This window comes from Ceratotherium simum, chromosome 25 (genome assembly GCF_057802395.1).
Source record: "Ceratotherium simum simum isolate JZ-2026a chromosome 25, ASM5780239v1, whole genome shotgun sequence".
NCBI classification, from domain to species: domain Eukaryota; kingdom Metazoa; phylum Chordata; class Mammalia; order Perissodactyla; family Rhinocerotidae; genus Ceratotherium; species Ceratotherium simum.
Window position 1 is genome coordinate 4,932,728 of NC_141924.1, and position 23,479 is coordinate 4,956,206.

General features: G+C 54.2%; 1 protein-coding gene across 1 annotated transcript in view; it reads right to left on the reverse strand.

Annotated features, from left to right (window-relative positions):
• Positions 1–2,123: 2,123 nt before the first annotated feature.
• The window catches only part of FBLN1 (fibulin 1), an 86,685-nt gene continuing 65,329 nt past the window's right edge, over positions 2,124–23,479 (reverse strand). The window contains exon 17 of the mRNA XM_004437981.3: positions 2,124–2,892. Within this exon, the coding sequence (XP_004438038.1) occupies positions 2,753–2,892 (140 nt within the window). The 3' untranslated portion in view covers positions 2,124–2,752. The remainder of the gene's footprint in view (positions 2,893–23,479) is intronic.

Below are 23,479 nucleotides of genomic sequence, written 5' to 3' on the forward strand. Positions count from 1 at the left end.
AAGGATCACTGTTGTCGGGGGCCCAGAGGCACTGCAAGCTCCCTTTAGCTGGTCCCCTGATGCAGCCGGCGCTGGGCCCTGACAGTAATTACTTTGCAGTAATAATGGGATACTTATCAGTCCATCAGGTGTCCAACCCAGAGCATGATATGAAATATGAAAAGTTAGGTTTGTGTGTAATTTACACAACTGTCTACTGAGTCTCTTTCGGATGATTAAAAAAAAAGAAATGCAGAATTAAAAAGATGCCTGGCTTCCTGGAGCACATTCATGCGGCTTGACAGTGGCAACCATTATCATCATCACCATCATCATCATCATTGTTACTAAAATTTTAACGATGAATGATAATAAGATCTCACACAGGCACGCAGCACTTTACAGTTGCAAAGCCCTTTTACGCTCATCATCTCCAGTGCTGCTCACTGCCATCCGGGGGCAGGGCAGCTGGGCAGGGATTACTGGCTCCACTGTGCAGATGCTGCTAGTTCCTGCCAAGGTGAGGTTCGGACTCCGCCTCTCTGACTCCGCGTCAGGCAGGGCCTGGTCTCAGCCGCCTCTCTTCTCCTCTGTTTCTCCCCCAGGCAGCTCCCTGCCCTCACCCCCACCCCTCTGTCCGCTCCCAAGCCCGTGCGCACTCGCTCGGGAAGGGCCGATTGGCCAGCTAGGGTCATGTGCTCCCCTGAGAGCCAATCAACGGCAGGAGGCTTGGCTCTGCTCACCAATGGCGGCTCCTATCTTACCCCTATTAAGAGTATGGGAGGGCCCTTTCTAAGAAGGAGCTAGTGCTTCTGTCTTCCCATCCCATCCCCACCCAGGCCTCAGGAAGGGTGAGGCTCCCAGAAACCAGAACTGCCTGGCTCCTGCAGACTTGCTCCTCAAGCTGCAGATGAGAAACCGGAACCCCACGTGGCCTCCTCATTTCCCACCCCTCATCCTGAGGCTTCCATTCCTGTGGTCAGACTCCAGGCCCCTGGCTTCCCTGCCAAGACACCAATCCACTGGCATTGAGAGCGGCTCATATGTCCCCCGTGCTCTCCTCATCCATGGACCTAGGTCCTGGACTGTCCAGCCCTCCACTGGTTCTTTTCCTTCTAACCAGCCTAAGATGCCCAGGGCCCAACAGGCCTTGTTCCTGGCTGCCTGGCTTTGAGGGACCAGTACCCCGAATGAGTGATCTCAGAAATGCTGGGAGTTCCTCAAGGTGGTTAGAGACCATGTTCTGCAGAGTTGGAGTACTGCTGGTTTGAATTACCAGAACACCAGCCACACTGAAATCCCAACCAACAAGGGTGAAGTCCCATGTGTGGGGCTGAGCTCTCAGCCAGTGCCAGGGTCCAGGCTGCTGAGAGGAGCTGGGGCACGGGAGGAGAGAGGCTCTGGGCTGTGAATGGGATGTCTAAGACGGGATAAACCCAGGGCAGGATCTGGAGGAGAAGCGTGTGGAAATGAAGGGCCTGGATGCTGAATCCCTGTGGGTCCAAGTGGCCTCAGGGCAGAGGGTGTTCTCGGCCCCACCACCCATGCTGAGGTTATTTATCGGGACACCCCGTAAATCCAGTCTGTCCACGTCTCTTCCAACACAGGTTTTGGAGAGGAAAGTAGTTTGGAGTCTGAGAAACTGAATTTGAATCCCTTCTTTGTCTCTAAAATGTTGTGGGACTTTGGGCAGTTGAGTTCCTCTCTCTGAGCCCAGTTTGCTTGTCTCTAAGTTGGGCATGATCATGCCCCCCTCGCTGGGCTGCCAGGAGGAGCCAATGAAGCACCACATGCCAGTTGCATGGGGACTCAGTGCACACGGGTGGTCTCTCCTTCCTGCTGAAGAGAATCATTATTTCTCCCCAGCAATTGCTAGAGGGGATCCGAATGCCCATGAGGGACACTGTCACAAGCTAGAGCTCTGTGCCCTGCCTGGTAGGGCATGGCTTGTACTTGTGCCATGCTTCTCAGAGGGTGGGCCTGGTATCAGAAATACTGTGGGTGGGAAGCTTGTCCAATACACACTGTGGGTCCCACCCCAGAACCTTGGGAGGCAGGTTCTTTGAGAAGGCCTTGGGGGACATTCCCAGGCCCTTTGCTAGTGGGGAGCCCCCTTCTTGAAAGACTCCCATGCACAGGCCATCAGGAGGATCACAAAGCTGTTTATTTTCCCACCTATGATAAGAAAAGACGATGCAGGGGGCAGAGAAAACCCAGCCATTCCCCTGGAACATCCTGGGGCCACACACACACCTAACAGGCTGTGTCTTTACCAAGGGATTTTTCTGTTTCAACAGAACTGCAATTTACCTTCTAAGCACTCCCCGAGGCATTGTGTGTCATGCTGCTTCTGGGCAGAATTTGTCAGACCTGCTAGTCTACAGAATTGGGCACACAAAATCAGATTTTAGCAAAAAAAAGTATTAAATGTCAAATTTCATACAATCAGGGCAAGAAACGGTCTTCTCTAGGATTTGGACGAGCTGCCCCCTGAAAAATATCTTTCTTTTGTTGGTCCTTAGCAATGCCTAGCCCACAAGCAGAAAAAGGGAGCAAAATTTAACCTTTGCATTAAAAAACAAGCAACTTTTTCAACCAAACAGTGGAGTAATTGGACTCGTTATTCAAACACCAAAATACATCAGATGGACTTATTCCTCTGGCCCAGCTTAATACATGACAGCCTAACACTACAAACAATACATAAAATCAAGAAATGTCTGGGTGGTACGACGGGGACAGAGCACAGTCGTCGGCAGCAATGATGTGGCCCTCAGAACCAGTACTCGGAGACGAAGATGTGGACGTTGACGACATTTCGGTGGGACACCACACCCCCGACCACGTAGTTCATCTCTAGCTTCAGAACGGCGTGGAACGGGCCCACGATGGGCCGTACTTGGCGCACGACTCCTGGGGAAAGAGCAGAAGGTGTTCTGGAAGTTAGCAGGGACCGTAGCAATGTGGAGATCTGGGAAATGATTTCCCTCGAGGAGTTTCAGAGCTAGAAGGGGCCTTAGACCTCGTCAAGTCCCACTCTGAGCCAGATGCTGGAGTCCCCTGCATAGCATCTCCCTCCACGTGGTCACCCCCGGGCTCTGCTCCCACCTCCGGGGACGAGTGACACTGAGCTCACCATGGCCTTTCCATTGTGCACACAGCTCGGACTGTGAGGAATCTGTGCGTGGGGGCTTCGGGGTCAAACGGCCCCTGGGGTCAGCGCCAGCTCCTGCTCTCCTCGAGTCCGGGTTTCCTCCCCTACCACCATCTACCTGACAGAGGATTCAAGAGCCTAGGAAAGGGACTGGCGTGGATTGGATGTCCAGTAGACACCTGTCCCCTTCCCTCCTACGCACTGTGCCCAGTTCTGACCCTTGGGAAGAAACAAAGCAGGTGCGATCCCTGCCACATTGAGGACCCTTTATCGGAGCACGGAAGTCCCGATTCCCCATGGGACATACCCCTGGATCCCTCAGTCTCCATGCCTCTGTGGAGGGTGACACCTGAGCTCATTGTTCAGTGTTTGTGGTAACAGGTGAGCAAGAGGCAGTTCGGGTGACAGAGGCTCAGAGTGGGTCGAGCCTGAGCAGCAGAGATGGGCCAGGGCCATCAGAAGGAGGACAGGCGGCAGAGGGGAGACAGGTGTCGGTCTTGGGAAAGCAGAAACCTGCTGGGTGAAGCTGCTGAGGGGGGCAGGGAATTCTGCCTGGACCAGGGTGGGGACCAGGCAAAGGCCATGATTGGTGGCCTCCCCTGCTGGGGCTCAGAGTACAGGGCACAGACAAAGCTCAGCTTGGTCCAGGTGGAAGAGGGAGCAACCCCAGGTGTTCTGCAGATTTGCAGGGGAGAAGGACTGGGTGGTAAGAGTGGGTTCCGTAACTCTCTCCAAACCTGTGCCTGGCCAGCTCCGTATCTCCAGGCCAGGCCCTGCTGGCACCGCCTTGCCTTGGCAGGGCACCCAAAGGCTCACAAAGAAAACTCCCCTGTGCTCTGGGATGAGACAGATGGGGCTAGGGTGAGTGTTATCATCCTGGCTGGACTGTGGAGGGACCGCCATCTTTTCTGGGGCTCAGATTCCTCAGCGAGCAAATGATGCCACGTGACCCTGTGCTTCCGCACTGTGTGATCCAGATACCCCAGCGCAGCGACTGGTAAAGGTGTGAGCTCCAGGTGTGCAGGGCGATGTCCCCACCAGACCGGCAGGCTCATGTGCACTCATGCATTCCTCAACAGCCTCCAGAAGCTGTTCTCAGATACAAAGAAAACTAATAGAATCCTGGTTTCAAAGCCGGCTGAGGATCTAGGTAAGTGCCGTGCTCTGATGGAAGTCTGCACGTCGTCCAGCAGGGGAGAGAATGGAAGTGAGGAAGGCGGGGGGAGTCAGGAGAGACTTCTTGGAGGAGGTGACCTTCCCTGCAGAGGAAGCAGCACTAGCAGAGCCTGCAGGCTTATCCCCAGTGCCTGGCGCACAGCAGGCGCCACCAACAGCTGTTGACATTTAGGAATGAACCACCTCTATGGCCCCTTCTGCATCCCACCTGCTCTGATATTAGGACTTGCCCAGAGTCATGTGGGGCAGGGGTTTGCTAGAACTGCTGAACAGCCGGCTCTCTGGTTGGACCATATGACAATTTCCATGGCTGATTTCAAGCCACCAACGGACGTCACTGAAGGCGGGGCTGGGAAGAGCGCATGACCAGCAGCCCCGCACACCATTGCAGGGATGCTGGCAAAGAGCAGGCCTGGACCGGCGGCTCCACAACCATGTGTTGAGAAGTAGCCACTGATTGTTTGCTGTGTCAAATCGCTGATTCCGGGCTGGTTTCTACAAACAGCCCCGCCACAGACGTAGGAAATGTGCACGGGGGCCCTTGGCGCCCGCTCTGCACTCAGCAAAGGCCCTGGGGAGACTGAAGGGTCGCGAGGACGTCCTGCACCAGCGCTGGCTCCCAGTCAGGAACACCAAGTTCATGCTCAGAAGGGGAATTTGGATGCATCGTCCCCCCTTTCACTCCCTGGGCTTAGGTTTCAAAAGTGAAATGCCCAGCAGCCGGGGTGGAATTCCAGGCTATTCTAAGCAAACAAGGGCTTTAGCTCTGATAGAGAGATAAGCACAGGCTTCTGTGGGCTGTCAGCAGCCTTTCTCTCCTCCTACCCCGTGATGACACTGCAGCTTTGTCCTGTTTGAACGCCCATGAACATCTTCCTGTTTGAACGCCCTCGAACATCTTCAGCTCCCACCTAAAGACATGGGCTTGTCACCGCCCTCGGTTTGCCAGCCGCCCCTGATGACCGGGCCACTCCTGCCTGCCCCTCCCTGGGCACAGTCTGGGCCAGGTGGGTGGGGGCTCCCCCATGGTCCCCTGGGGGGATCACAGCCCGATGCTCTCCTGCCCCCTCGTGCCCCCAGCAGCATCACCTTCTCCTCTCCCCAGGCCTGAGACCAACAATGGCACCCACCAGCCTCAGTGGCCTGGGTTACCTGCTGACCTCACCCTCCCAGGGGCAGAGAAGGTTATTACTACCCTTCCAACGCTCAGAGGGGTTCAGGGGGCTTGAAGGAAAGAAGAGAGGGGCTGGGTGAGCCTGAGAACTGTTCTAGGACAGGGGAGCAATGGAGGTGGAGAGTACACTTCTGCAAGCTATGATCAGATATATATTTCTATATATCATTATTATGTTTATGTAGCATATAATTAATATACATTACATTTATATAGCATATAATTAGGATATATGTGATATAAATATATATTATAAACTATATATTATTACTATATAATATAAATACATAAATGTTTAAAATATATTAAAAATCTAATATATAAATATTATTATATATAAAATATGTATTTTAAATTTAAACTTTTATACATATCTATATATTTTATTTTATATAAATTTATGTTAGTATTATATAAAATATGTAATTTATATATTATTAATATATACAATATATTTATTATAAATTTTAATATAAAATATAAATATTGCAAAATATTATAAAATAATTATATTACACACACATGCACATTTAAATACAGATTCCCTGCTGCAGGTGGGAACTTTAATAGCATCCACAGTCCAGAGCCACAGAAGTCTCTGGGCGTACCTATGTGTGCAGGCGCTGGGCTCAATAAGTATGTAGAGAGAATGATGGGCTGTCCTGGGTGGGCTCAGTCGGGGCACAGAGAGGAAAGAGAAAGTGCCGATGCAGTGAGCTAGGCTCTGGGACAGGGAACAGCAGGGGGACCCCAGATGAGTTATTTAACTTTTCTGACTCTCAGTTTCCTCTTCTGTGAAACAGGAATTAAAAATAGCGACCTTGAAAATCAGAAAGAAAACAAATACAAGGTCCTCCTTCTTCTTCAGAAACGACCACTGGATGTCAAAGAGCATCCCCATATTTAAATGTGAGTTGATTTTCAGTTCAAGTACGGCTAAACTCTTGCATGATTGAAAAATAGAACAAGTGTCGAGTATTTTTACTGGATTGATTTTAAAATTTGAGGAGAAAGGAAAGTTCTGAATGTGTAGAAAATGTTTGCATATAAATACATCACATCAGGGCGCTTCACGAGATTCAGTTTCTGTGATGGCTAGAGACCAGAGCTCCATGCTGTGGCCAATTGTTCGGATTGTAAACGGCTAAATGATGAGACAAAGAAACACAAGAGGAAGCAGAGGGCTGCAGGAGTGAAAAGGGCATTGGGAAGGGACAGGGCAGGGAGGAGGGTGAATTTCTGATGCATGTCACATTCACTGCCTGGATTTTCTCAGGATCTTTGCATTTAACAAGAAAAATGATTAAGGCGGAACAAACAGGCGTGCTGCAGGGGTTAACCAAGAAATTGTGTGAGTGCACACAGCAGTGCCCAGGAATGTGCCTCCCTTCCTGTTCTCCAGAATCAGCGTCTCTATCCCTCCCCTCTGACCTGAAGTCCACGTTGACTCTCCAAGTCTCTCCATAGCCCTAGTCAACCCAGGGCTCCCTTTCTCAGGCCATGCCCATTCAGCAGACCTGACCACTACTTCTTCAGCCTAGCCACACTTCCCTGGAGGTCTGGTTTGGGTGAACGTGTTCCCTCCATTCCCAGGTTAGTTCAAGCTTGAGTTTCACCTCCTTGTCCTCACCTTGACTGAACCCAGGCTTTCTCCTGATATCACTTCTTTCTTCACAGCTTTCCTACACATCCATCCATCCATCCATCATCCATCCATCCATCCTTCCATCATCCATCCATCCATCATCCGTCTATCCTATATCCATCCATCCATCTACCCATCCACCCATCCATCCCTCATCCATCCATCCACCCAACCATTCAACATCCATCTATCCAGCCAATAGAGACCACTCTGCACAGGGGAGGTTTAAGGAAGATTCCACAGAGGAACTGACTTTAAATTGGATTTTGAAGAATAAGTAGGAGCCAAGGAAGCAGGTAGGACATGTGCAAAGCCCAAAAGTATGAATGTTCAGGCGAGTTCTGGGAACAGTATTAATCTTGGGGAGAGACAGGCAGACGAGGCTGAGGAGGTGGTAAAGGGCTTCTCCAGGGACCTCACACCTCATCAGTCTCACGGAACCAGGAATCTGGGTCAGCAGTTTCTTGGCTTCCCCCTCATCACCGATTCTAGACCATTGTTCTTTCAGAATCACCAACAACCTTCCTCGTGCAGGGAAACAATGGAGGGGAAGGAGAGGAGCACTTGCTGCCCATATGTGGCATCGCAAACATCAGAAAGCCTCCACCAGGGCTCCAATTCCATCCATCCACTTGACCCTACAGATATGCAGTCAGCATCTGCCGTGTGCCAGGCCTGGCGGCCAGCTGGACTGCTTATGTCCTCTTTCATGAAGCCTCTCCAGCTTCCCTTTGTGTCACCTGGTACCTGGAGGGAGCTCGGCTGTAACACTGCATCTGCCCGTCGCAGGGAACCTTCAGGGTTCGTGCCCTCTTCAGGGCAGGGTCTGCATCGCATTCATCTCTGTCCCACTGTCTGCAGCCCAGGGCCCGGGGCAGGACACAGCAGGAGCTCCGTCACAATTATTGAGTGGGATGAAGGCAATGGAAGAAAGAAGGAGAGAGAAGGGAGGAGAGAGAAAGGGAAGGAAGGAGAGGGGAAGGAAGGGACATCAGTCCTTGAGGCCCCCACGATCTAGGAAGGAAGACAAAACTGTCCTCAAGGAGAGGAAGGGGAGCCTCTGAAGGCTCTGAGCGAGAGCCGTTTTATTCAGAATGACCATTCTGGCAGCAAAATGCAGGCTACGGGGAGAGGTGCATTTCTGTCACGGCTGCCTTGTCCATCTTACCTGCTGGGAGTTTACCTCCCCAACTTCCCAGAGCCTCAGGAAAAAAAAGGCATGGTGCTGAGTTCAACTGTGTTAATCTTCCAAATCCTCGTCCTTGGCATTTCTGCTTCGGGTCTCAGACGCTGCTGGTATTCCTCGGCGTGTCTGTGCCTCTTAAAGATATAATTAAGCCTTTTTTTTCCCTTTGAAAAATGTAGGCCCCCTCGGGCACTTCACCTTCATGTCTCGTCTCTGCTTTGTAAATTGCAGCTGATGTGCGGGGATCCAGGAGCCTGACACGGAGCACACGAGTCCAATGGGGAGACTTTCTTGGGGTCTGTGGCCTGCAATCCTGTCCCCTGAAGCCATCCCCCAGCTTCTGCTGGTTGGGGTTGCATTTGATTGTCCATCAATTTTTTGAAGGATGGAAAATCAGCCATGGGGCTCTCTGCACAAGTCTCATGTCTCTGACACGAGAACTTTATCTATAAAGAGACCTGGGGTCAGAGCTGTGGGGTCCCACGTTGATTCCTCACTGACCAGCAGTGTGACCTTGTGCAAGTCACCGTCCTTTCTGAAGTTTAGCCTCCAACTCAGAGTCCTGTGATTCTAACTGACCAAGTGTAATGGCGTGAACACGGTTGTCAAAGAATATTTTAACAAACAAGATGATGAATTAAGAGACTGTGATATCTCATGCCAGTGGAAACTAACTGTGCTTTTTAAAGACAGAGATTTGAGTTAGAAAAGGCAGAGGCAGAAAGCCCCATGTCAACATCATAGAAAGAAAAGAAGCTATCTCCACCTGCAATCAGGGTACAGAGTCATTTGTTTTCTTGCTTATCACCAGTCTCCCCACTGCAGTGTAAGGCCAGAGGCCAACAGCACTGTCTTTCTTGGCCACTCTTGAATCCCTGGTTCTTGGAACACAGTAGGTCCTTGGTCCTACTTTGTACCTGACACTGGAGGCACTCAACCAACAGCTGTTGAATGAATGAGTGAACTAAAGATCAAAGCATTAAACACAATTAATAAAGTTGAAAATTATCATCGAGAAATGAAAGTGTTGGGAAAGAGTGGACGATAGCCAAAGGTCCTGGAGTTTCCAGGCTTTGACCTCTTGGAAGGAAAGAGGCGACAAATGAGAGCCAGGCCTCACTGTCTGGCCTTGGTGGCCACCACGCAGAGCCACAGCCAGGGAGGAAGGTGAAGTGTGGGCCTGTGTGGACAAGGTGCTGGAATGGAGAACCTGGGAGCTCAGAGGAGACCCATGTGGTCTCGCCAAACACTACCATGGTGCAAACCACCACCCAGATCTCAGTAAAAAAGCAAACCATCACCCAGATCTCAGTAAATTTTCCTTGATAGAAATATGATCCCTCGGGCCGGCCCCGTGGCTTAGCAGTTAAGTGCGCGCACTCCGCTGCTGGCGGCCCGGGTTCAGATCCCGGGCGTGCACCGACGCACCACTTCTCCGGCCATGCTGAGGCCGCGTCCCACATATGGCAACTAGAAGGATGTGCAACTATGACATACAACTATCTACTGGGGCTTTGGGGGAAAAAAGGAGGAGGATTGGCAATAGATGTTAGCTCAGAGCCAGTCTTCCTCAGCAAAAAGAGGAGGATTAGCATGGATGTTAGCTCAGGGCTGATCTTCCTCACAAAAAAAAAAAAAAGAAAGAAAGAAATACGATCCCTGAAGGCTAGGATTAATAGCACAAACCAAAGGCAAAGAGGAAAAATCAAGAACGCGAAGGAATACTGTCAGTACTTACAAAGCAAAAAACTAGAGTATGGATGGGCTGGGGAAAGAGGTACACAGCAGAGGAAGGGAAATGGGAATTGACGACCCCACGTGCCCACTTCTTCGTTCAGGCCTCCCACAAGGCTATGGAGGAGAGATTACACCTTCCTGTCACTGGGGAGTAGAATGTCCCAGATCACAGCTCAGAGGGCATGGGCTCTATCCAGATGTGACTGACCCCAAAGTCCAGCTCTTTCCGTCCCACTGCATCTGCTCTCTCCTCACACTGCAATGTGATGTGAAGGAAATTTCCAGAATGTACTGCCCTTGGCTGAGTCATAAATATAGGGCAAAAATGGCAGAAAGGAATTATAGTGTAATTACATCAGTAACTGGCAGTGAAGGGACGGAGTCCTGAAACCCTGTCCTCTCTTCTAACCCTGAAAAACACCCAGGGAGGAGCGTGGAAGGAAGGGGGACAGGTGTCTGGGCTGCATATTTAAAATACCAAATGGCACTCGACATGTCTCAGCAGAACTCATCATCCCTATTTCTTGATTATTATAAATGTGCTCCCTCCCCAGGTCTCCTGTGAGCTAAACCAGACAGTTTGGACGGGGAAGCTGCAGGAGCTGAGTAAAAGAGTCGGCCCCCCGGTCCACCTTTCCCCTTGGGGAGAAATATGAAAAGAAATGTCAGCTTTGCAGTAAACCTTTCAGCCTCCCTCCCTGACGTGGCAACTAACATTTTTACAGCGCTTTGTCATTGTAAAGCCCACTCCCCTCTACTGTCTCTTTCCCGCTCATCTCAGCCTCGTTGTCCGTGGTTCATGGAGAAGAAACAAGGCTCTGTGTGGTGAAGTGAGTTCTGAACATCAGGGAGCCAGTGAGCGGTCACCAGCCCTCGAACCCAGATCCTGGGCCACTGCCCTTTCCAGCAGGCCAAGGAGGACAGGGCCTGGGCGGTTTTCCGGAAGGGATTTGCCCTCAGATGCACCTACTTCTACCAAAATGTGTTGGCCAAAAATGTGACTGTGACGGGAGGGATGAGAAGTCATTTCCTCCCCCTCTGTGTGGCCTCCGCCTGCTGGGGGCCTTCCCTGCCCCAGGCCCAAACTCATCACCCACGCAAACCTCTCCAGACGCCCCCAGACGGGCAACTCAAACACCCTCCCACCTTGTTCCCCCAAACCCCCTGCGCTTCTCCCAGCCCCCGAGAACCTGGAGTCATCCTCAACAGGGCACTTGCTTCCATCCCTCATGCTCGATCATTACTATGGCTGTCTATTTTTAAGAGTCTCTAGCCTCTCCTCTCTGCTCCACCCCACCCTCACCCCTGCCTCCGTGCAGGCCTCACTGTTTCTACAACACCTTCCTCCTCAGCCACACGCGCCCTCCCACTGTGGCCAGAACTAGCCTTCTACAACGGAAGTCAGACGCAGGGGCGTGTTGGGGCTCTGCTTAGAACTCTTCCCCCTCCACCCCAGCCCCGGCTCATAGCAGGTAAGGTGCGCCTTGGTTAGGCCCCTGCTGCCCTATCCAGCCTGATTTCCCAGCACACTCTGCTCCAGCCACGCTGAACCCCTTGCAGTGGCCCCAAGATGAGCAAAGGCTATGGAAAGGCAGGATGTGCACAAGCCTTGCCAACATGACTTGACTTAGAATTGAAGACCTGGGAGTACCAGAGAGAGACAAGCACTGCCCTCTGCTTTCCAGGCGTTAAGCCTACACTACCTCCTCCTTGCGAGGGATTAAGAGGCCTGCCTGGCACGAGGCTGGTGAGTGCAGAATGGGCTGGAACGGAGTGGCCTCTCTTTATTCATTAGGCGAGCACGGAGCACTTGCTCTGGGCTCACACAGTGCAGGCGCTGGGTTACAAACACTGATGGGCGCTGGTCCGGGTCCTCAGGGAGCTCGCAGCCGCAGGGGAAGGCAGACATCGACGACGGGGCAGCAGAGGCCGCGAAAGGTCACCAAAGATGCTTCAGTGGAGCTAGGGAGAAGCGCACACCCGGGACCTGGCACCAGGCGTTCGTCGAAGCTTCACCAAGGAGTTGACCTGGAGCTAAACTCTGAAGGACAAGGTGGCCTGGCAAGAAATAGGCTGGGGAGGGGCTCAGCAATACAGAGAAATGCAGATGTGGAGAAATTTCAGGACTGGGCCGGACATCGAAGAGTAGGACTCCGCCCTGCGTAAGGTCACTCAGGAAGGTCATGGCGGCAGGAACCCCACATCGAGTCCTGACATGCCGTGTGCTCTCCCAAGTCATGCCACCTGAGCCTGGAGCTTAGATAACCTGCTGGGATAGCACCTGGCACACAGCAAGCGCCACCAGAGGGTTAGCTGTTAATTTGACGACTGTGATAATGGGGACCCGCTACTTGGGGTTCTCAGCCTCGGCCACGGATTGAACATTTCTAGTAGAGTCCATCTGGAAACACCCAACATCGAGGCCACAGGAAATGCTCTCCGTGACAGTGGGTGACAGTAGGTGTCTGGGTCCTTTACGTATTTATGGTCGTCAGGTGAGGCCATCAGAAGATTCCTGTCATCATCAGACTCTTCTTTTCCAAATTTTGTACAACATGCCTCTACTGCTGTTTGGCTAAAACAATTCAGTTTTTTAAAAAAGAACAATTTATGAATGTGCCCGGTGATCAAAGGCTTTTCGGAAGGTGCACAGCAGCAGCAGTCAGAGGGTCACAAATCATCCTGGCTGGACACAGACGGGCCCTGGAGAACCTCGGGAGAGGCTGCGAGGCTGCTCTGGGCTTGCTTTAACCCCGAGGTGACTCTGGAAGTCAGCAGGTGCGTGTAATCCTGCAGCCTGCAGGGTGCCAGGTCACCTCCTAGTGAGTTGTGTGTGTGTGCATGCGTGTGTGTGCAAGAAAGAAAGACAAACGGGAGGACAGAGGGGGACACTGCACAAATGAAGAGAAAGTCATGCAAAAACTCACAAGGCCATGACCACCACACCCTTCCACTGGCATGGGGACTTCTCTGCTCCCATTCACAGCAGATCTAGAAGGAGTCCCCAGACCACCTCCAGCGCTCCCACCTCCAGCACATCTCTCCTCCACCCCGTTCCACCTAGACAGCCTTGTCAAGGTCACCATCGGCCTGGGTGTTGCAGAATCTGACTGGACTCTCAGCAGCGTTGACATGGGTCACTGCCCCTCTTCCTGGAAACACCTTCTCCTCTTCCAGGACACGGTTCCAGGCTCGCCTCCTCTCCCTCCGGCGGCTCCTCCTTATCTCCCCGACCTCTGAGCATGGGAGGTCCGCAGTGCCCGGCCTCTGGCCTCCTCTCTCCTCTGTCTACATGGTCTCCTGCGGTGAGCTCGTCCGGTCTCGTGTCTCTGACCATCATCCACACGCTAACCTGTCTCAGACTCCTTTATTCTACTCCGCATCCCGGGGGTCTAACAAGCTCCTCAGTCTTAATGTCCAAAGTTTCTTCTTCTTCTTCTTTTTTTTTTGTGAGGAAGATCTGCCCTGAGCTAACATCCGTGCTAATCCTCCTCTTTTTGCTGAGGAAGACCGGCCCTGAGCTAACATCCATTGCCAATCCTCCTCCTTTCCCACCCCCCCACCAAAGCCCCAGTAGATAGTTGTATGTCATAGTTGCACATCCTTCTAGTTGCTGTGTGTGGGATGTGGCCTCAGCATGGCCGGAGAAGCGGTGCGTCGGTGCGCGCCTGGGATCCGAACCCGGGCCGCCAGCAGCGGAGCGCGTGCACTGAACCGCTAAGCCACAGGGCCGGCCCCCAAAGTGCACTTCTGACTCCCCCAAAGCTGCCCTGTCACAGCCTTCCCCATCTCAGCTGCTGGCCACCCCCGGCTTCTCCTTTCTCAGGCCAAAATCCACAGGGTCCAGACTCCACATCCAACTCCTCAGCAAAACCTGGCACGCCTTCCCATTACGTCCTGAGTCTGTCTGCCTCTCATGCCTTCTGCTGGACCCACGTGGTTGAAGGCACTATCGTCTTCAGCCTGGACCACTGCAATCGCCGGCAGTGTCTCCCCGCTCCTAGCCTCACCCCACCACCAAGAGGGAGCTTCAAAACGTTGGGTCATCTTGAAACCCTCATATGGCTCCTACCTCACTCAGTGGGAAAGCCAGGGGCATTACAACGGCTTCAAGACCCTGCCTCATCACCCACCACCTCATGCCTCTGCTCAAGCCACACGGGCCTCGCCTCTGCTCCAGGGACTTTGCACATGCTATTCCCTCTGGCTAGACCTCTCTTCCTTCAGATCTCTGCATAGTTCATTTCCTCAGCCCCTCAGGTCTTTGACAAATATCTCCAACCGCCAGATTGAAAGTTGCTCCCCCAGCCCACACCCTGCCCTCCCCTCTCCTCTCCTGTCCTCTGCATAGCACTCACTGCCATCTGACAGTGTACATATATACTCGTTTCTTGTCTGCTCCTGCCCTCTGGACTCAAACGTGTACAAGGTAGGGATTCACCTCTGTCTGTCTGGAGCACCTTCTCCCGTGACACGGAAGCACACTGCTGAGACAGGAGGGATGTTTTGGCCAGGCTGAGCAGCGTGCCGGTGGGACCTCGCAGCCTGGTGAAGACGTCAGAGCCACCGGGACCAGCAGGTCTGAGAAGCAGCCCACATGCAACACATGGGTCCAGGGTTCGGGTGGCGGCTGTGAGGCCATAGGAGGCTCGTGAGAAGGGCAGCATCTCGGGGTCCCAGGACCCACCGCTGGCCTCCTTCGGAGAACACAGAGGGGCCTCTGGCCTGAATCGTCCCTGGACTCCGCCTACAGGCCTGGCCCCAGCCCCACCCACCAGCTCCCAGTGCTGTCTGACGGCCTAACTTCACCCACCAGTGGGCACCACTGGAATCCACCCCTGGGCCAGGCACGGGGCTGGGCCCTCCGGGTGACCCGAGGGAGAATGGTGTGCTTCTTTCCCACCTCTTGTCCCCTGTGCACCTTCTCCTACTCCCTTCGTGACACCGAGACACCGCGACACCTCTCGCACCCTGGCTGCCTTTCCCCTGCTTGGCGTGCCATCTGTGTCTTCGTGCACTGGCGATTTGTAGCCCCACCGACTCGGGCATGTGCCCACGGGGACCAAGTAGGTACGGGGGTGGGCATTCACAGATGCCAGCCAGGCCGGTGAGTCTTCCAGCCCAAACCTGATGGATGCCATCACTCATCGGCAAGGCAGGCGCCTTGGGTTTTGTGTCCTTCCTCCTGCTGGGGCTGTGACAGTCCCATCCACGGTGACACCACCATGCACGAATGCAGAGCTAATCTACCATACCCTTTAGCCACATTCTCTCCTCTGAGCTGCATCACAAAAGCCTGTCTGGGTGCAGGGGGTGGTGCTCAGACCCCAGGCTCGGGATGGCCAGGCTTGGGCCTCCAGTGCAGGGTGCCTCCTGGTGCACCATCCTGCCTACCATGCCGTCTCCTCCTTCCCCAAGGTGGGCGCAGAGGGGGCTGCTGGGGCAGGTGGCGCCCCGTGACCCTCCCTGACCAAGTCCTGGGCTGCTGGCTGGAGGTTCGGTCCTGAAAACTGAGCTGGGGTGTAGAGGGTGGCATTCCTGTGGACAGAGTCCCTCCTTGGGCTGAGCCCTGGGCCCTGGACGAATGCTGTTCCATTACTGTGGGTCCAGCTTGGGCCATCCAGGGGCTGCCCAGGGCAGGAGCCCGGAGGTTTCCAGCGCTGTGCCCTGTGGCCCCTGTGTGCTTCACTCAGCTGGGCTCAAAGGTGGGGGCTGTGCCCCCTGAACCTCACTGAGCCCTCTGAGAGTCCAGCCTGAGGCCAGGGAGCACCCTGGGGGAGTCACTGGCTGTGTGACTGCGGGTGACCTCTGAGAGTTTCTGCATCTGTGAAATTGGGGGTCGAGAGCCCCTTCACGGGGCTTTGGAGGGATACAGCTTGCTGTTTCAGAACGGTTACACGTCAGGCACGGGGTTGGGCCTGACGCCCTCGCCGCTTCATGGGGTCCCAGCACAGGGAGCACAGAAAGTGTTTGTCCTCCTCTCATCCCATGTCGTCCCCTCTGAGAGACCCCTGCCTGCCCTGGCATCCCACCGCCCCACAGTGACACGGCCAGCCTCAGGTGAAGTCAGCTGCAGCCCATCCCAGGCCCGGAGGCAGCCAGGCCGTTGCCCTGGGAAACAGCTTGGCTGCTGGCCAGGGTGTGGCCCCGGGTGACAGGGCTGCGCCGCCCGGAGAAGAGAGAGTGCCTAATCCCGGGATTTGCCGTGAAAGCCAGGACGGGGCCAATCACTCACCACCGGGCAGGGGCAGCAGCACTGTTGTTTTAGGTGGAATTTCTGAATCTCATTCGCAGTGTGTACTGATCCTCGGCCAAGCTTTCCGGATCAGGCTGCAGGACGGGGTCAGCAGTGCGGATTTAACCCCTTAAGAGGTAATGATTTAAGGAGGTGATCTGGGCCCTGCTAGCTGGGACGAGTGATGGTGACTTGAAGCCTGATGGCTGGGCAAGCAAGCTCTCTGCTCTGACGGAGGCCTTGCCAGGCCACCCAGAGAGGTATAACTAGGTTGGTATCTTCAATCACAAGCTCTTGCACTGGGGGTGCTGTGTACAGTTGAGCAGGTGGTGCATGGCACATAGATTAGGCTGTGAATGGTACCCCTCTAGGGTTTTGCAGTGCACAACATATTCAACTGTACAGCCCTGCCAGATACCACTTCTTTCTCCCTCTGAGACAGTAACAGAGATGGAGCCTACCACTGAAAAACAGGCACTTTCAGCTGCAGGAACTCAGAAGGCAGGATGCTAGGGAAGCCTAGGCAGCTTCTTGAAAGCAAGATCTCTGGCTTGGATGTAAATTTGGTCTCCAGCACCCAATACAGGGCTTGGCATGGAGTAGGAACCCAGGGTGTTCTTGCTGAGTGAACAAGACAATTCAAGGATGACAGAACCTGGAAGACATGGCCTCCACATCCTGCTTCAGGCTGGGCCACGAGACGTGCCCGTCAGCTCCCAGGCAGCTGCAGCCACTTTGGGGTGCACAGTCCTGGCCCTGTGCTCTGTACTTCTCTCTGGCCTGTTGTCCCCTCAGGAGGCTCCGAGTTGTCACCAGCTCTCCAGCTCCAACGGCTTCCTTGCAGCGGCTCATTTATCCCCTAACAACCTGCCGAGCTACGTCAACACTCGCAGCCTCTCTCGGTCCTCATCACCCAGCGAGGCAAGTATTGTTACGGCAATTTTGCTGAAAAGAAAACTGAGGCTCAGAGAGGTTATGTGACCTGCCTGAGGTCACACAGCTAGAAACAGAGAACCAGAATCAAGTTCAGAACGTCGCACCCCAACATCAGCACTTGGGCGCAGAGACTCAATCCTGTTTTGCTTCCAAAGGGTCCCCTCAACCATTGATCATTTTCAAATGGTAAACTTGAAATAGAGTAATAATCCGTATACATCCACAGATGAAATTTAGAATGCTATTTCAAAATATGAAAGTTTTTAGTTACCTTTACGGGGGTGGTGGTGAGGGTATCGTATGAGGGTGTCGACACACTGGTCAGATTCAGAGGCTCCCGCGTGGTGGGGAGAAGGAACTGCCGAGCCCCTTTTCACGGAGAAGTTCGAGTTCCACTAGTATTGACTTTCTGCACACCCATCATGCGCCACACACTGTTAGGAGCTCCCACATGAGCATTTCATCTAATTACATCAATGGGCATCTGGAATTAGGGCTTATCCCCCTAACCTAACATAGGAAACCGTCTCTAATGTGAGCCGGACAATCACGTGATCTTCCATTCATTCAGACCTTACTGAGCCCAAGACTGGCTGCCACGGTGCTCGGTCAGCTGGGGCAGGGACAGGAACACTTCAGCTCCTCAGGGGACCCGGGGGCCCTCAGAGCCGCCTGGGGGGCTGGGAGTGTGGAGGACGACAGAAAACAAATTGGCATCTTGCAGACCTGCTCGCCAATGGCAGCTCCAACGCGGGGGCTGTGGGACCCCCGGGCCAGCACTTCTGTTTATTTCTTACATAAACAGTGATGCCAGCCTAGGGGGGCACGAGGCTGCGAGGCGACATAACAGCATAGGGCTTGTGAAGGTCTCCATGCCCGGGATGAGTGATCGCACACAGGGCACCAAGCAATTCCTCCACTCCCAAGTAAAACTGTGAGCAAAATTTCCAGACCCTGTCCCTCGGCCCAGGGTGGCCTTGGGGACCTGAGGCCGGGCCCTGATACCATACGGTTATCCTTTCTCCAAGCCAATGAGTACGAAACATCTCAGAAATGAAACCCTGTGTGCATACACACACTTGTCTCCGTCCCCACGCACAACTACATACTTAGCCACACCCGCACCTACACGCACCCACATACACTCACACTCAGCCAGTGACACAAACACACACACCTCATACACGCACACTAAGTCAGACCAGAGGGCTTCCCCAGAAACAAGTTCACAATGTGGAGTGGGGTCTGAATTTCTTCTCAGGTCTGCAGGTTATAATCAAAGCACGTTTCCAGCCAGAGAGGGTCCTGCCCAGCCTACAGACAATCTCCCGAAATTGCAGCCAACACCAGCGTCTGCTTGAAGGAGCTGCAGCCCGGCCCAGGCTGAGCAGCCCTCCCCTGCAGCTCTGGACCCCTGCCAGCCCCGTTGTCGGCAGACGGGGAGGAGGCAGGCCCAGGGGTCCCGGGCAGCAGCCACTGGTGCAGCCGCCGGTGTAAGCAAGAACTGGCCAGATAAGGAAACTGTGCCCGGACCCCGTGCCCCCTCCCCAGCACCTCCTGACCACACAGACTGCAGCTGAGCTCCACGATTCGTGTAGGAGTGCTCGTCTTGAAGCTTCAAGGCCACCCCTCTATGAGTCAAGACCTCCCTTCAAGCCTGTATGGTCAAGAGGTGAGGTTCAAAATGCCTCCACGCTGAGGAAGGAAACAAGTCCTCCAACATCCCTCTCTGATTCTTCACCTGGCCAGTGCCACTCAGCCCAGATGCCACCTACTCCCTGCAGCCTGCCCTGATTTGCCCAGGCAGGGGCAGCCTGGGCTCTGCACCCACAGCACGTCTCACTGTGCTCTCTGGTCACTCTGGGGACCATCAGCCTCTCTAGGGGCAGAGACTGCATCCTCTTCACCCAGCACATAGTAGGCGCTCGAGAAGCACTGTGGAATGGGCGAGCCAGTGAACTAGTTACTCCCGGTGCCCTCCAGGCCTGCCCGCCCCTTGACCACTGCCACTCCCCACGGCCCTGAGGCTGCCGCCCTCCTGGAGCCCGGCCACAGGGGAGGGAAGCTGGTGAGGCCAACATTAGCTCCTTGCAGAACCTCTCCACTATTTACTCAGAGCAGGAAGAGAGAGGTAGTTCTTGTGGAGACACGGGGCAGCTCAGGGGAGCAGCTGCATCTGACAACGGCTCACATCTGAATGAAATCCATAAGAAAAATGGACTTTATTCCCAGGACCTCTGAAGCCCTAACACAGGGGCTTTCACGTCACAGTTTAAGTGAAAAGAGTGGTGACGACGTCATGAGGCCCAAAGCTGACACCCGGTAACTAACGCTGGTTTGTTCTCTTGTGCTTGTACTTGTTTTAATAAAAGCAGAGCCTTCCTGTTAATTCTGTAAAGACCAAAAAGCAGAACTACCCCGTCCGTCGGGGAAGGACAGTTAGCAAACCCATCTCCCTACTTCAGTTTACTTTTGGGCTGGTGGAGCTAACTAACTAGTAGTTTTAGGACTGTTCTTATTTTAATTATTATTATTTACAAGGGACATCCACCAACACAGTTGAATTTTATGAATCTCAACTCACACGCCAGGGGCCAGACCTGGCTGATTCCTCTCGAAACAGGACAGTGGAGATCTACAACCTGAAGAGGACTGTGTGCAGAATCACCGCGCCAGTACGTCCTGACGGTCCTTCCCTGCTACGGAGGATTCAGGGCTGCAGAAGGCTGTTTGCCCGCTGAGCCTCTGAGATGGGGGCGTTCGTATCTTTTCAGCGTGGTCTTTAGTAAATATTCGATCGCGTCCTGCATATCAGTGCCTGGTGGGGAGCCCCAAGTCCCAGCCCACTGGGAGCTCGTGCTCCACGTGGTTGATGTCACAACACTCCCTGCACGTCCTCAATTTCATGCCACATCTGTGCGACAGGAGGGACTGCCTTGCTCCATCAACACTGTCAGTTACCATATTGGCCCCAGGATCAGGCGGGCCATACATAAAATTAACAAATGCATCCAAAAAGCAACTTCAGCTGAGTGCTCTCTTTCCTCTTGGGTTTGGGAGATTTTAAGAGAAACATTGGCAAAGCTGACTCGCAGTATAGACAGACTTTTTTTCCCCTCCTTAGAAAAATAGGGAGTTAAAAAGAAGTGGTGAGCAGGCAGGGGTGGGGAGGGCTGAGACTCAGACACCAGCCGTGGCCCAGAGGCCTGGGGAGCCACGGGTGGCCCCAGCTGCTGGTGGCTGATAATACACGGCCCGTGCCCATTGCGGCCAGGGCTCCCTCATTAATCAGCTCTCAGGACCTGAAAGACCCCTTCTCTAGCACCCGCCGATTGCAGCTGGGACCCTGCAGAGTGAAGAACGAATCCAGAGCTGGCTAAGGAAGGCTTTGTAGTGGCCCGAGAATACCTCAGGCATTAATAGAGCATTTCTGCATAGGTTAGAAATGCATTCTTCATTTTTCAGTGACAGCTGGGCAAAGAGGAATGCACCAGGACGGCTGAGCGGCTCGACGAGGACAGCAGGCTCGGCCCTACCGAGCCGCCTTGATCCCCACTAAGACCTGGTTTTTAAAGGATACATTAGGGGCAAGCCTGGCCCTTTTAGGCTCTTAGTTGAGTTGGGGAACTTCCTGCTTCTGTTATTTGGGGGAAGGATGAACTCAGCGGCCTCGGGGTCCTGGGGACACCTCCACACTCAGCAGCTTTGTCCCATCAGCACCAGCCGTCTGCGGGCTCCCGCCCTGGGTGTTTGGGGAAGACGGGGCTCTAGGCCGGCTCTGTCCTCAGCACCGAGGGGCCTCGGGCAAACCTCCTGCCCTCTCTGGCCCTCGCTCTCTTACCGTTAATGGGGATACTCCCCCCATGTCACAGGGTTGGGTGGTGACGAAACACCCACTCCTGGCACTCACTAAGTGTTAGTCGCTCTTCCACATGCGTCAAGACTCAGCTCAGACCTCCCCTCTTCCAGGAAGCCTTCCTGACCCTGTGCCCGGTGTCCACACAGGGCGTGGCCTAGAGGGGCCAGGTGTTCAGCCAACACCTGTTGAGTGGGGAGGCGTCCTTCCTGGGTGCTGCGGGCAGCCTGGGGCTGTGCAGTGACTCTCACTGGGCCGGGGCGCAGCCGATGGGAGGCGTGAGCGGCCCCAGAAAGTGCTTTTTCCCTCTCCGCTGACATAAAAGGTTTCTGTCGAAGATGTTGCTCGCAATGAGCACTGCATTGCTAAAACAAGTTCGCAAACCCCCGACCCCGGGCCCTGCAGCTCTTCCGTTGCTCAGTCTCAGGGGTTCATTTACTCAGTCCCCTCCTTTGCCCCAGGGACACAATCACGGCTGTCCCTGGAGGTATTTGTGAGGACTGGTGGGATGCGGGGGTGAGCGTGCTCAGCGGTGGTTCCCAGGCTGCTCATGCCTGGGCTCGAGTCCAGTGGCAGAATGATCCATCACAGGCGGACAGGCCCGGAGCTGCAGCACCACGCTCATGTCCAGAGCCGGCGTGTGCCAAGATGGGCACCCCCAGGGGCCCGGAAGCTCCTGGGGTACACAGGTTATTTGGGGCAGAAGAGGAGAAGGAAGGAGGTGGGGGTAAGGAAGCCCAGGGAAGAGACCCTAGGCAGCAACTGGCGGGTACAGAGACGAGAGACCAACCCGAAACACGGCCTGGGTCCCACCTCAGCGAGACCTTGCCCCCTCCAGCCTTGGTCCTCCACCCTGGGATGACCAAGGATGACCCCTCCTCCACCACTGGCAAACTCCAGGAGCCCAACCAGATGGGACGTCCTGCAAACATACTGAGAAACGGAAGAGGTCGGGCCCACCTGGGAGGCAGGACTACAGCCAGGACAAATTCCCAAGGGCCAGCCTGGGCCCTCCCCATCGCAGCCCCAGCCCAGAATTCCAAAGACCAGGGCACGCATGACTAAGCGCAGTGACGAAAAGCTGCTCTGTCTTTGTGGCCTTGTCCACACTCCATTCCCAGGAAGCGCACGTGGGGATGGCACCTGTGGTCGCCTCTCACACCAGGGGGCTCTGTTCTGCTCCCCACTCTGCCTTGGAGTCACCATGAGAAGAATGGCAAGCCCCCTCGCCTCTCTGGGCCTCAGTTTCCCCCTCTACAAAAGCAGGAGTTGGAAGAGGTGATCTCCAGGAGCCTCCAGGCTCTGACATGCCAGGATTTTCTGCCCCAGTGGATGGGAAGCCGACAAATAGAGACTCCCAGGTTGGTTCTGTTTGGAGTATAGATGTGGCTAGAAAAATGTGCTGGTAGGCACTGGATCTGGGCCCGGCCACTGCCCAACCGCCTGGCTTGGGTCACCCTAGGAAGGATTCAGCTGGGAACTGAAGGCACAAACACTGCAGGGAACCCACCTCCGAGAGCGCCCTCGTCTCTCTGTGCACGCCTGCTTCAGCAGTGTTGGGACGACCTGTTCACGGGGCTGTCTCTCTCCTCTGCTGGAATGCAAAGCCCTGAGGGGCAAGGGCTGCGTGGTATTTATCCATCTCTGTATCCACACCCTCTGGCCCAGGGCCTGGTACAGATGGGGGCTCAGGAAGAGTGCAGAAACAGAAGGAATGAACGAGTGAATCAGAAGTTTCTGATTCCAGCTCCTAGGGTTCCAAGAGCTGTCAATGACCCCAGGGCGGGCCGTGTTGCAGCCACACCTGCGGGCCCAACATCAGGCACAGGGCTGGCAGGAGGTGGGCTTCTGTATGCAAGTGTCATCAGGCTGCTCACCCCCCGACACAGGCAGGACAAACCCTTGACCCTACCTCCTCCGGTCTGCCCTCATCCCCAGGCACCTGAAGGTCCCTTAAGGGTCTCTTCACCTAACAATGGGGGAAACTGAGGCCAGAGTGGGCAGTGACTCAAGAGCAGGCAGCAAGTTTTATGACTACTGACAACCCAACTGTAGGCCCTCCCCTTGGAATCCCCGCGAGGGCTAATGGACCATTAATTGTAATTAACTGATTATTCCTGCTGCCAACTAGGGGAGGAGGAGGCTGGGGATGGGGAGCCCCCCAATGACTCAGTCATGTTTACAACATGCAAACCCATTTAAGAGCTTGTAAAGTCGCTATAAATGGCTCTTTGGCAACAGGGGAAAACCGATTGCCTGACTCCAGCTGCCAGCATAACAACAGTCGGGTTTGTGGCGTCAGGCACCTGGGTTCTAAGATCCAACAGTGCCACCTAGAGACCATGTTCCAAAACACTCTGCTGGGGCCAACCGCGTGGACGCTCAAGATGGCACAGAACCC